Source organism: Mugil cephalus, chromosome 14 (genome assembly GCF_022458985.1).
Source record: "Mugil cephalus isolate CIBA_MC_2020 chromosome 14, CIBA_Mcephalus_1.1, whole genome shotgun sequence".
Classification (NCBI taxonomy): Eukaryota; Metazoa; Chordata; class Actinopteri; order Mugiliformes; family Mugilidae; genus Mugil; species Mugil cephalus.
Genome location: NC_061783.1, coordinates 742,667 through 757,549, shown reverse-complemented (window position 1 = coordinate 757,549; position 14,883 = coordinate 742,667). Strand labels below are relative to the sequence as shown.

At 39.0% G+C, this 14,883-nt stretch overlaps 1 protein-coding gene across 2 annotated transcripts; it reads right to left on the bottom strand.

Moving 5' to 3' along the window:
* Positions 1-6,559: 6,559 nt before the first annotated feature.
* On the bottom strand, positions 6,560-14,883 carry LOC125020499 (syntaxin-12-like). 2 transcript variants are annotated; one of them, XM_047605862.1, is made up of 10 exons: positions 14,758-14,883; positions 14,086-14,224; positions 13,456-13,525; positions 12,965-13,064; positions 10,795-10,932; positions 9,465-9,508; positions 8,345-8,450; positions 8,135-8,207; positions 7,348-7,430; positions 6,560-7,252 (listed from the first exon to the last, which is right to left on the bottom strand). In XM_047605862.1, exons 2-10 carry the CDS (start codon positions 14,180-14,182, stop codon positions 7,160-7,162), a joined length of 804 nt encoding a protein of 267 aa, XP_047461818.1. In that variant the 5' UTR covers positions 14,183-14,224; positions 14,758-14,883; the 3' UTR covers positions 6,560-7,159. The 2 variants fall into 2 exon arrangements, with proteins under 2 accessions (XP_047461818.1, XP_047461817.1); XM_047605861.1 differs by having other exon boundaries at positions 14,754-14,852.

Here is a 14,883-nt window from a genome sequence, read left to right as displayed (position 1 = left end):
ATAGATAGACAAACAGACGGAAGAGGGGGAGGCGCAGGATATGTTCTGCTGTTAACTACGATTAGAAGGTGAAGGCGCATGGTTAGGAGGCTTGTAAATTAATTTTCACGATCGACTTGTTTTGGAAGTGTAAAACTAATTGATTTATATCGATTCTACTTATCAATAATGCATAAACACAATATTTTAAAAAGTAAATTTGTCAAATAATAACTCAAATGCACAATGCTCTCAAGAATGACCCGTTGTTCTTACAATTCTGTGTCACCTCACATCTGTTCGAAATGTATTTACCACGAACATTCATCATGCATAGCCACGTTGAACGGATGCCTGGAAGACAATACATAGGGCTAAAATACGCTGTTTTGCATCCTTCGGCTCCCCCTACGCGGTACGGGGGGCGGGGTTTTGTATGTAAAAAGATGAGTGTATTTGTTAAAGACCAGCCAATGTGAGAGGTGAAGGAAGCCACCCGCTCCAATCACGACTCTGGAAGCTGCTGTTCTTGGCCAGGCTCCACCATCAGTAACCAAGGTTACTGGTGCCATAAAAATCGATGCATCCATTTTAATTGGAAACCCCATCAATGAAAGAGGAAAACATAAGTCATTTGGAAAATAGAATAGCTTTGTTTTGTTTGTTACTGCAACATAGCGTGATCTCGTGTAAAATCCGACATGTTTTTGTACACTGTTATGTAATAAACTGTAGTAGGCCGATATCTGCACAACTGCCTATGAAGAGATGTTTTTCAATCATGCGCATGACTACAGTAGGCTGCGCACCACCAGCTGCAAAATCACCTTCTTACAGATGGGACAGTAACATCAAGGAGCTAACAGATATTTTCTACTGCAGACCCCTCATCTCCACAAGGAGTTGTGAAGTAACGGATAGAGAAGCAGCTCTGGTACTGTAGGGTCATAGGTTTGCATCCCCACCATGTCCAAAGCTCCAAACTGCTTCCTGTGCAGCATAATATAATAATATTATAATATAATAATATTATGGATGTGGTAAGTGAAGGAAGGAAGAATTTCCCAACAAGGGAAGAATAAAAGACAAATTCGGATTATTTGCCTGAAACGCAAATTCCTTTAACATACGTGAAGCAGTCACTATTATCGTTACAAATGACTGTTACAATTTTCCCTAACTTTAACCACCATTGATCATCTCAGGCAAAGTAAGACTCTGGCAGCAAAAGGCAGTGTAGTGTAGTGCAATGAATTGAGAAATTATGTGGTGGTAACACTGTATATAATAGCGCATAATATTGTATTGTAAATGTTGTATACTGTACATAATAATAACAGTCACTATAACATCCACATGCATGTATGTACTGGAGTGGATCCGAACCCGAGTATTCAGAAAGGCACAAATAGCGTGCTTTTTACAAATACTTATTTCGAACAAATAGCTTTCAATTATTTGTATTCGTATTTGTATAGAAAAACATCCTTTCAAAAAGCTGTCTTTCCTCATGTGACCAGGCTGGATATTTGTGCACCTGCCCGGATTGAGTGACGTTCAGGAGCCAGGGTGAGAAGTCTCGACTCTGTTACAGAGGAGGCTCTGACTGCATGAAACACGACTTAACTGCATCATTGTGTTTGTCGAATAGATTTTTATTTCTATTTGTTTGTCTTAACTAGGTTGCGGAGGTAGCATTTAACTTTTGGGAAGCGGAGTTTGACCGGGAGATTATTCCGTTACGTTACATTAGTATTGAGACGTCTGCAGTCAGGTTCTCTCATGTTAACATTCGTCTTAGTTAGCATTTGTTAGCTCGGTAATTCAAACTATTGTCTACTGGTAATGGTAAAGGTAAATGGTCTTGCTTTTGTATAGCGGTTTTCTACCTATTGGTACTGAAAGTGCTTTACAGTCACAGAGCTTCAGTGTCTTGTTCCAGGACAGTTCGGCATGTGGCACATTCCGGGGATGGAACCATTAACCTCTCTACCTGCTGAGTCACAGTCACCAAATCATCATCACAATCATGCTCTGCCCCTTCAAGTCAGCTTCAGTCACCTATATTAGCTGCATTAAATGCAGAACATCAACCAATATTGCATATACATCACTATGGCTAATTAAAGAAAACTTATTTTACACCAGCATGTCCTAAATTAGAAGTGTAACATATTTTCAGTTTTTTAAAGTTTATTAAAATACAAATACCTTTTTCCCATCAACAAATACAAATACTGGAAGCTTTGCACACCCCTATTTGATACACCTTGTTACGGGCCAGTGTGTGTGTGTGGCCTTGTCTTTTTGTTCTTTCATTTCAGGTACCGCCTTCCCTCCCTCCACCTCAATCAGCTGATTGCCAGCTGTATTCCATAAAGCTCCTACCTGGGTGCATCATTGGGAGAGTGATCCTGCAGCCAGCGTGTGCAGCGTGTTTGTTTCTGGCCGGCATTGTGGTGTCTGAAAAGGCTTCTTCTTGGTTTATTGTAGATTGTAAATGAATCCCTGCGATTGCAGACGGTCCTTGGTTGGCTTCTTTGGTTTGTTTTCTCCTTTTACCTCAATTGTTACCTCCTTGTGTTCCCCTAGACATTTTCTGCCCTGTCGGGTCGTAACACACCTCCATAATAATTATAATGGATAATTAGGTACCTGAAGTGAACTAAAAAAAAAAATTGATTTTTACATCTATTTTGAATTTCATTCAAATACTTTTTTCCCCACAACACACACAGATACTTACATACAACTCAACAAATGCAAATAGTGGATACTTTGCACACCCCTAGTATGTACATACATGCATACATACTGGATCGATTTATATGTTAATATTAGCATTACATTTTTTGTAGTATAGCGGGTTCTCCGATTTACTCTCACCTCCAGAGACATGCTCGTTAGGTTGATTGATGACTCTAAATTGCCCCTAGGTGTGAGTGTGAATGGTTGTTTGTCTCTGTGTTAGCCTTGCGATAGAATGGTGTACCTCGCTTCCAGCTGCTATAGGCTCCAGACCCTCGTGAGGATAAGCGGTAGTAGAAGATGGGATGAGAAAACAAATCGTAGGTTAATTAATTTTTTGGTAAAACCTCTATTGTTCCAGTTTTGTAAGGGTTGTGCTGTTGTGGCACAGATCCAGTGTGCAGAGTCACTTTAGAGTTATTACATTGTTAAATGTTGAATGATTTATATTTCTGACATATCATTCCAAAATGTGTTAGTCTGTCCAAATAATCTGCAACAGCAGTCACAGAATTGAATAACAAACAAAAACAGAGTCATCACAAAAGAACTGCAAACTAATCAAGTACAATCAGGGGTATGCAGCGGGAGTCCAGAGATAGAGCTTGGTTATAATTGGCATATCTGAGCCACTTGGATTGCTTTTGTCTGGGTAGTCTGTTCATGCAGACAACTGCAACTCACTCCACCATCAGTTCACAAAAGGCCAGCCTTTAAGCCCCATCCCCCTTCACTGGCATCCTGTAACCCCCCTTCTTTAATGTGAGGAGCAGGTGCTACACCAGATTGTCTGCTCCAACAGAACAGGGAGATGATGAGCTTCATTCTTTTGGAGCACAGCACCTCCCCAAAGAAGAGGACGTACTGTAGAACACTACCAATTAGTCACAGCATCTTTCTAAAACGTCTCCTATCGCTGCCCACTATGTACCACCACTCTGTAGAACACTGCAAGTATATTTTACAGTTAAAACAATCCAAATAACAGATGTGTTGTTGATTGCCATTATACATCTTAATATCACACAACACAGTGTTCCTCGAGGGAATATGCAACCTGGCAAAAAAACATTATCATCGAGACAAAACAAAGTGAATTTCAGACAACATATGGATGCCTATCCTGCCTATGATTTCAGGAACTGTGCTGCACCAGAGATTAGACTTTACACCCGGCCTATGATATAAATCACATTTTCTCAACATGTGAACAAAGCACTGTTGAAGAAGCTGCCTTCTCATCGCTATCTATTAACATCTGTGCTTTTGTCCTCCTGCTGAGCATGTTATCTTTAATCACCTCCCTACACATCCACTCAATTACCTCTGTGCATACACAACAATAGCCACCAGCCTGGCTACCACTGAGCAAAAAAAAAAAAAAAACGCTGGCTGGTGTTTCTTTTTCTTCTTTTCTTTTAAGTAATTAAAATCCCCACAGAGGTTTAATGGTTCACTTCAAATGATGATACAAAGACATTTAATTCCCATAGATCTCTAAATTTAACCTAAAAAAGCAATGGGATTTACTTTGTTCTTTCTCTGTATTTTGACTTGTTGACGCTGTGAGAGTGAGATTAAATTGAAATGAATAGAACAGAATTAAATCAAATAAAATCTTGCTACCCAGTATTGCAAGAGGGGCATTTTTCCTGTAATTTTATTTTAGTAAAAACATTCCATCCCTAGAATTTTATATAAGTAACAGACTCAGTCATCACTTACTTTTTTTTTTTTCTTACAGGATTAGCGATGGCGCACCATGTTTTTATGAAATCACACCTTGATCATTCCTTTTTAAATAATTTTAGACCAGTTTATACTGTTAGTGCGCAAATTTTATTGATTGAGTGATTTTATTAGCCTTTATGTAACAAATATTATCTGAGAGAAATTTCACTTACACTTTGGTGGGAACTGACCTTCTGAAGTTAACCAGTGATGTCCCTTTAGCAGCCAATTAGATTTTTTTTATTATTATTCTTAGTCCAGTCTTATCTTTTTTTCACTATTTGAGAAATTGTGATTTGAAATTGAAATTGAAGGAATAAACTGCAACGTAGTTTTGCATACTGCTATTTGGAAAGCAAGGAAAGTCTGTTCAGTGACTATCTATCTATATTGGTCTTTATACTAATTTATCAGACGATAACACAGTAACCCTCCCCTAAGCAGGACAGATGTGTAGAGTTAATAATATGTTTGATCATACATGATAGTACAGCTCCAATAAACATTCTGCTCTTCCCTTCCCACTGGATCAGCATGCAGATATCTGATGAAAATAATCCATCCAGAGACCACCTGTTCACTCATTTCTGCTTCTCCACTCTCTCCTGCACTCTGCTGGACACTGACAGTAGTTGTTCTTTGTGGAACAGGACTATTATATTAAGAACAACGTCAAAAAATACTACACTCGGCTTGACTTGGTGGAACAGGAGAGACTCTAAATAACAAAAGTGCATGAAGTTCCAAAACTAGGTTATATTTCATGCATATGGAATTGGAGACCTTAGGTTGGGCACTGGATAGCTGGATAGTGTCCCGACTGGGGACTCCATTGTCCTTCTGGAGGACTTCAACGCTCACGTGGGCAATGGCAGCATGACCTGGAGGGGCGTGATTGGGCGGAATGGCCGGCCTGATTTGAACCCGAGTTATTGGACTTATGTGCAAGTCGCAGTCTGTCCATAACTAACACCATGTTCGAACATAAGGTTGTTCATCGGTGCTCTTGGCACCATGACGGTTCTAAGGTCCTTTTAGAGGTATTCCAGGCAGGTTCCACCGTTAGGAGGCCTCGGGGTCACCCCAGGACACGATGGAGGGATTATATCTCCCGTCTGGCCTGGGAGTGCCTAGGGATTCCTCAGGAGGAGCTGGTGGAAGTGGCCGGGGAGAGGGTCGTCTGGACCTCCTACCCCTAAAGCTGCTGCCCCCCTGACCCGGACAGGATAAGTGGAAGAAAACGAAACGAAACGAATTGGATTATGGATGCAGATGCATGTAGAAGAAATAATAAAAAGAAAAACATTAATTATTATATTTCCCACTAGGGTTGCGGGGGTTGCTGGAGCCCATCCCGGCTGTCATCGAGCGAGAGGCAGGGTACACCCTGGACAGGTCGCCAGTCAACCATGTGCACTCACACCTAGGGTCATTGGTGAACCAAATTAGGCTCACCAATCTCCAATTAGTCTAGTGAGCATACCCAGAGAAAACCCACGCAGACAGAGGGAGAACATGCAAACTTAATCCTCTTCAACAATGCCCTATAGACGGTGTGGCCCACTAAGACAATTACACACATGCACCAGCCAAAGACATTTGTTCTGCCACTGCAATGCTAGTGGGGGGTGCAGAGGGGCATAACACTAAAACTTTCTTCTTCTTAATGACTGTAATGCCAATCAGACAGGATAAGCATATGGACAGTAACAAGAAGGAAGGGGACTATTAGAAGGCAACAAAGCATATGTTGATAACGTCAAAAACACTGGAATCCCACAAGCAAATGGAAACCAAGTAAAGTATGTATCAAGTGTAATGCTAATTCAATTCAAGTTAGGGTCACTAGTTTAGTTTCTCCTCCACTTGAAGACTCACAAAGCCTTACTCAAACAGACATAGGCCTACCACCTACCCTTGGCAAGCTACGCACTCCGAAGGTTCAAAATCACAGTAACCTAGCAATCCAATATCAACTCACCTAACTAATCTTCCACTGTGACAGTGACGTAGACCAAAGCAATCTCCCTAGTATCTTCTCAACTTAAACAAAATCCAAGAGCATGTAACTGGATGAATGATCAAACGTCCAAAAGAGCACAAGAGTTTAACACTTTTATTTCCCATACTGTCATGAGTCATAGAAATCACCCTAAAACACTTTTTTGAAGCACATTTCAGTTTGGAGATACTGTCATTATTTATAATCATTGATGTTTATAACAGAGTATTTACATATTGACATCGATTTATATTTGTATCTGGTTTACTTTTTATTTTACAAAATGTATAGCCCAACAATGGCTGTCATCAACAGAATGCTGTTTTTGTGAAGACAAGAAGTCATAATAATAAATGTAAAAACAAAACAAAATCAAATAAACAAAACACACAAACAGGTCGTGTATAATCAATTTTAGTTTACATTTGAAATACAGTGACAACTATTGTTAGTGCAGTCATTAAGAAAAATGAATGAGGGAAACTGTCTCCTCAATTATAGGATGCTTTACAGCTATTTAACAAAACAATGGACCTGATCAGTTTGGATGTTTTCCACACTGATCAGCTCTCTCTTTAGATTTATTCCACTGTCCAGTCATCAGTCTTTCCTCACTCTTTGTGATTCTAAGCAGGTACTTGCAAGAAAGTGGGGCCAGAGTTAGATATAGTAATGAAACATTGGTTGTGTGAAATCAGATTACTTTGTAGCTTGCCAGATAATGATGGCAAGTATTATGAGTACAATGGAACAAACCATAGCAAGGATACACATCTTCTTTCTGGACTTTTGCTGTGAAAAAGAAAGCAAGGACAAGACAGAATAGCAGGGTTATTTGCAGGGCATGAACTGAACATCAGGAGTAAATGTGAGTCCTGCAAACCCACCTGGTAGTAGGCAGCTCTCTGGAGCTGCTCTGTTCCTCGTTCTACATGAACTTCAGCATTTTCCACATTTGCCTCAATGCTATCTGCAAGGCAGAATAAAAATCAAAGTCTGCTGGGAACTAATGAGGGAAGACTCATATGTTTGTATATTAATTACTGCGGTCCGTCAGAGGCCAATGCTGTAATAATCTCATTAAAGATTTCAAGGACGTCACAGTGATTTTATACAAAAAAAATAATAAAATGTTCCAATGTTTTTCCAGGTAAACATAAGCACTGACCGAACAGATCGAATTCATTTTTTATTTTTTTTTCATTTTTTTTAAATAAATAAATTCCACTTTAATACTGGTTTGGCAGATGGTAGGTGCTCACAACTCTCGCAGATACACATAGATGAGACCCTTAGATGTATGCAAAAAGCACAAACAGGAATGGAAGATCAAGATTGTGGTTTACATGTTGTGTGTCAAGCAATCACGGAATTTTTTGTATTAAGCGGACACCACCATTTTCTAACCATTAATTAGTGTTAGCTAAAAGGATGAAACACAACAAACATTGTCATGCCAGATTCTACTACTGTTTCTTTACATAGTCCAATCTCTGACAGATGACAAATGTGTATCATATCACTGTATGCATGAAGATAAATATACCGGCTGTACTAGTGGACCTGATCTCAATGCAGTTGGTGCGTGGGTTTGGAGAGAAAATAACAAAACTAGCTGTTATGATGTGTTCTGATCAGTGATGCACATTAGACTTCAGACCCAGTGATACTTACCTATCATTTCTCCCTGGTCGTGAATCATCACTGCCAGGTCCTTAAAGATCTGGTTTACATCCAAGATGTCAGACTGGAAAATAAATAAATGTATAAAAATGTGACATTTGTGTGCTGGTCCAAGAAGACTTTAGCAGAGGCCAGTAACTATGTCGGAGTTCCTATTAAGCTTTGTCTGTACTGCTATTAGAACAGTGAGAAAATGTTCACCTCCAACTGCCTGATGTTGGTCTCTCTCTCCTTGATGAGCTCCAGGTCTTCCTCTGTGAAGGCTACTTCCTCAGTCTGGGTGGTCATCTGACCCCAGTCCTCTTGGCTTTAAATAGAAGGGACAGAATTTAATAAAACATGTCAAGAGTGAATTAATGAATTGTGTGAAAATATTGAGTGTTCACTTGAGTGTTTCCCTAACTTCCTGTAGATTTAAGGCTACCGTGAACTGTCCAACTTGACTGCAGCTTTTCGGATCTCCCCCTGTTGCTGCCTGCGCTCATCCGCTTGTCAAAATAATGTCTATTGTACTGCCAGGTGTTTTCACTTTTTGTTGCTTTCAAACATGGAATCATGGTCAATGGAATTTAATCTTTATTTGCTGATCTTCTGCAAAGTAATATCAGTTAATTAAAAAAAATATATAGGGAACATGATTGCATATGGATTCACCCTGTTTAGTCAGTATTTAGTAGATTATAGCACTCAGTCCGCGTGGATGGGTCTCAATCTGGCTTTTGCATGTAAACACAGAAATTTTAGCACATTATTCTACACTAAAAACTGTCTGCAGGGAAATCAGGCATAAACAAGTTCAGCCACAAAAAATTCAAACTGAAGCCTGTAGTGAAAACATTCTTATAAAACAATCCTCCACTAAATCCACTAAAGTGTTATCATTCTGCAGGCTGCAGTTTATAGTACTATTAAGCTGTACTGATTTGTAACGACTACTGCCTCCAAAATGATCCAACAGTGGAATTATCCTTTACTATGCAATTAACTATAAAAATGAATTAAATATGCAAAATTACGGAGTTTGAACTTGTTGCACTCTGTTTGAAAGTTTTCTGTATACTTCGTGTTGCTCTTAGTTTACAGTCAGAACTGGTAAGGGCTTGACATTCACTTTTTAAGGCATTTCTTTATGTAGTAAATATATCGTTCACTTGTCCTTTGGTGGAAAACAGCACCATGGTTGGAAGCTGTTTTGGCTGCATTTCTGTGATCATCTAGTTTGCTATGTGATAACAGTCATGAAAAGCAAGGATCCTACAATACATCCACCCTGTAAAGTTTCATTATACATTCATAGCCAGAAGTGAGGACAGTAACTTACTTATCAAAAGATACAAGCTTTTCATCTCGAGAACTGTCTTCAGTCTGAAAAACAAAGGAAACCCTAAACATTAAATGTCTAAATGAAGATTAAGCAACACTTCAGCAATTAAAATCTCTACTAAGTACCAAAAATCAAATAGAAATACTTATATTTATTTATAACTGTCCTTTTTTATGAAAAAAGACAATTAAAACCAGAATTGCATGTTCTTACAAAGAAGTCCAAGCAGCTCCCCCACAACTCAGACCCAAAGCCAAGTCGACCCCAGCCAGGATGCCCCATTCTTGTCACGAATGGTCTTGTCACTACATCTTTGCCATGCTTCCTTTTAATGGGTAACCTTTTACCTAGGGGTGGGCGATATGACGATATTAAATCGTGAATGATTACAATGTGAAGACGATCTGTCAAACTGCAGAGATCGTGGGATTGTCTAGGGCACATTCTATAAATTGCAGTTCTATGCTGATGCACCAACGCACCAGATGTATTATGTCGTCAACCTGACCGACCAATCATAGCGAATTAGGGGCAGTGACGCGCTTTCTTATGCGCCTTGTTTATGTGTGTAGCGGTAGCCGCATGGAGAGCCATGGCTGAAAGCCAAACGGAGTTGGTTACTAAAAAAAATCTACTTCCATTATATGGAATTGGTTTGGATTTTAAATCAACTATTGAAGCGCAGGCAAATGTTCTGTGCACAGTACAGGTTCGCACGTCAAACTTGTTCACTCATTTGAAGAGGAAGCAGCCCAAACAATATACTGAGAACCAAACAGTGAGGGGCCCAGCAGCACTGGTACCGCAGACGGAGGCAACAGCTAGCGTAAGACGAAAACAGTTAACATTACAGTTCCCATACATGCTACACTCACACTCACTGAGACAGACAGTGTCACTTTCAGTGATTGGACCCCAAAAAAGATGATTGAGGTGATTTTAAAAACATATGATCAACAATCCAACTGGAATTTCCGGTTTCTTTTATGAAGCTACAAAGACTTAGTCTGAACCTTTCTTACTAGTTTTATAGGTTAATTTTTGTAGTGGCTAATATTTCATGCTAGTTTAAAGTTAATGGTAGGGGTGAACCTGAATACAGTATTTGGAAAGGCACAAAACGTGATTTTTACAAATACTTATTTTGAACAAATACTTTAAATTATCTGTATTTGAGAACAAGACAAACATTCTATCAAAAAGCTGTCTTTCTTCATGTGACCAGGCTGATTATTTGTGCACCTGCCTGGATTGAGCGACGTTCAGGAGTCAGGGTGAAAAATCTAACAGTTAATGGTGCTTATTTAGTGTTGTGAGTCCCACTTACTGATAAGCGGGATCCAGCTCTTGCTCTGGCTACTGACTCTTTCTCCTTCTCTGCTGCACGTCGCTGGATTGCTTGGAAGTTGTTTAGAGCTGCCGAGAAATCATTCATGAGTCGGTCCCTCTGGATCTTTTGCTGCCTCTGGACATCACAGAGCAAAATAACACAGATGTTAAGAGTTATCTTGAAAGACGAGGAATAAGTTATAGAGCCACCTTAGGATGTTTCTGCTAGTCAGATAAAAACTTGGCCATGAAATTATTTCAACTTAAACAAGCAGCTGAAACTAAAGGTTTTATGTTTTATGACCACATCAACTATAGAATTAGTGCAAAATTCAATTCAATTAATACAGCATCAGTAATAATACAAATTGTCTGACGCCCAACAGAAGCCAGAGCCTGAAACCCAAAAAACAGAAATTATGAAAATGACATAGTTTTCAGGAGCAAATACATGGTACATATTTTATGTCATGTTTGTCACAGCTCAGTCATCCATCTCCCTCTCACTACTTTTCCACTGACCCCACCTCTGCTCCACTCAGCCTGCTAGCCACTCCCACGTCATCAGTCAGCTCAGTTCACCTGTGCACACAGCTGCTCCTCTTCCTCTCCACACTCACTTCTTTGCTGTGCCAGACTTTCCAGTATTCATCTGCCTGACTTTACGGTACTAATCCTGTCTCTGACTCTGTCTTTCTCCTGGTAATCAATCTCAACCTTCTGGTTGAGGCCAAGTTGGTCTTTGCTCTACTGGTTCCCGCTTGCCTGCCTGTATCTGTCTGACAAAATGAACAAAATCCACACTGAGCCTATGTCACAACTGGTCCGTACCTCACCGGTTTCAGTGTTGCTTTGTGTGAATTTGCTTTGCTGCTGACATTCAGTGCTGCATTCACTTATACATTGGGGATTTATTTATTTTTTGTGTTCATCTAGTTCGTTGTCTTTTGTCTTGTGTTGGTGACCAGACAGTTGCCAAACACAATTTCTTTGTTATATGCATAATTTCAAGTTATCTGATTCAATATGCCATAAAGGCTGCCAATGTCACAATTCCATTCAAAATTGCGTCTAGATTCAGAGTGATCCACTGTAATGCCTACATTATGACTCCAGGAGTGGAGAACAGCTTAATACAAGGTCACCGATATCTAAAATGAATGGGATTTAGAAATTACACCAGGGTAATAAATGTAAAAACACTGTTAAGAAATAAAGGATGTCTGTCCACTGAAAAGCATCAGTGGAAGAAACACAGGCTGGATTGAAAAACATATTTGAATACTGTGTGTTTGCTCTGTTGGTTTTCACGCTGTAAAGTATCTTGATCTGCTGAAAACCAACGGCTTAACCACAAGAAATTTAGATTAAACTGCTTGTGACTGATTTGCCTCCATCTTGAAAAGTTCCTTGGTAGGTGATGGTGATTCCATGAAAACTTGCCGTTTTGAGTCCCTTCAACCAAAGTACTAAATAAATATACATAAAATTTAATGATTTAACACAGTCTTGAACTAAAAATGTTAAATATATTACTACATTTAGTTAAATGTGATACCACAGAATGCAATCAAAGTTAGTGGCACCTTCTATTCATTCATAGGAAATGAAATTAATAACAAGAGCATTAACAATTAAATTACTAAGTGAGTCTTTCTGGGTCACAAGAAGGGCAAGAGTCATATCCAGGCATAAAGACAGACGGAGCACTAGTGATTTTACAAATTTACGAAGATTAATTTACACATACAAATGTTGGAGCTATAGTATTTCTTAACATCACTCTACATGCGCTACATCTAATCAATAGTTACATCACATCACATGCACCCTGCCCCCGCCAGCCACATACACTCACACACCTTCTCACACACACAGTCACCCCTGCTGACAATCAAACAGACCATCAGTCCTCAGAACAAAAACACACTCACAACATTTCACAGACCAGAACCTACACTAAGCTGCACTTTATGCTGACATAAAATGTTCACATTTTCTTGTATATATTTTTTACTTTTTTTACTTAAGGGTGTTTTTTTTTCTATTCCATAAGTGTTATTTAAATGTCTGAATGCTTAAGTGTGCCTTTAAGCCGGGATCTCTGAAAAATTTTGTTATGTTCTCATAATGACAATGTATTAGCGAAAACGTATACTGATACTTACTTGCTCTGAGGGTGATAAGGGCAAAGGGATTGACCCCAACTCCTTTAGGTGTTTGTTGGTTTCTTTTGCCAGTTGATTGGTGTAGTGTTGTATCTGCTGCCTACAGAAACATCAAAAATATCAAACAGGACTGCTAGTCAGTCTGATGAAAGAGGTACTGTACAGAGCTTTAATCCACCCAAGATTGCAATAAAATTTACCTTTTGATAAAACACAATTCAGCTGTACAGAGTTTTACTAAATGGGCAATTTAATGGACATCCTGAAACTGTTTTGACTTATCTTCAGAATTACAATGTTGTAGGCTTTGAGGATACTTTTCCTGATGTTTAACAATCATACAGATACTACACACTTTTCAATCATTTCAGTTCAGCTCTTGGACAGTTAAAAAGAGTACAGTGTACATAACAGATTACTAGCCAAAAGTAATAGTATGTGTCTGAATGTTTAGCAGAGATAAAAAGAAAGGAACAAGGAAGTAACATTACAGATGGTCCTGAAGTTCACTGGTATCCTGTCTGGTCCCCAGCTTGTTCACCACAGTCTTGATCTGAGCAGCTGTCATAAGAACACGGTGTCAGTCTGAAATCTTGAAAGAATTAGTCTGCACGTGCAACAGTGACAACAAACCACGCTAAATGAACAATTAAAATAAGACTACATCAGGACATTCTATTGTTCAAAACTAAAGCCCTATAAAATGTCTCAGGAAGCCAACAGATGGTCACTGTAATTTCAAAATTCACTATGACAATAACAACATATACCATATATCACAACAGAATATAAACAACAAGATATAATGCTCTAGTTAGAAATCACAACTAAGTATTTCTGCACCGTCAATATATTATACTTTTGTACTGTTTTCTTCTTAACTTCATCTATTTTTTTGACTTTCTTGCAACACCTGTCTTATCACTGAACAAACCATTTCGAGAACAGTGATGTGCACCATGGTGAATCAATGTTTAACAACGAAACAAATGAAACAAATGTTGGGTGAGGGAGAGTACAGGCTGATGCAGTGTTCTCCAGCATTATTTACCAAATGACTGTGTGAGTTAGATGACTTTGTGTGTCAATGTCACACAGTAGCAAAAAAAGCAAACACTTACTGTTTTGTGTGATCTTTTGGATGTTGGAGCTGCATGTCTGTATAAGACTGTTGAAGTCCTGTGAGACAAGGCTTCTCTCTGCTTTGCCATATGACATGTTTGCCAGAGTGTGGTCGTGCCTTTTGATGTTGAAATTTGACTGCAGACAAACAAGAGGAAAAAAATTAAACTAATCGTGAATACTGATGGCAGTTGTTGAGGATTGACGAAGGATCAAAACAGCTGAATTTAACATCTTTAAACAAGAAATCAGCAGTGTGTTTTTTCAGTTTTATCCACTTTGCAATTTAGAGTTTCAAACTAATATAGGTTATATCTCTTTACTGACGGGAGAGATTAACCTAAACTTGTTTCGGTCCCATTAACGCCGATTTAGTTTATACGTCCGTTTTCAAACGAACGTATTAAAAGTCTGTCATCATATTTGTGTCATCATAATTAGCCAGTCAGGTCAGCTAGCTAACTGTCCCCTTGTTTATTATCTAGAATGTAACTATAGACTGCACAAAGGAATGCTCACATTTTAGCTTTTAAGCTAAATGACGCTAACTTGTCGGGTCCCAAATGTTTACGATAATCTGGGTATTTTCAAACAGTAAATGTCTTTCACACCAGTAAACCTAAGAGACAACATACGGTTAATGAGAGTATATCGTTTAATGCAATACTTGCTTATTTGGTTGTTTGTAATGTACACATAGGCGTAGATAGTTAATGATATCCGTCCTGCTGTCAACCTACGGCTCTTCCCGTTTGCAACGTTTTCCGTTGACATCACCAACGGAAATGATGTTTTAT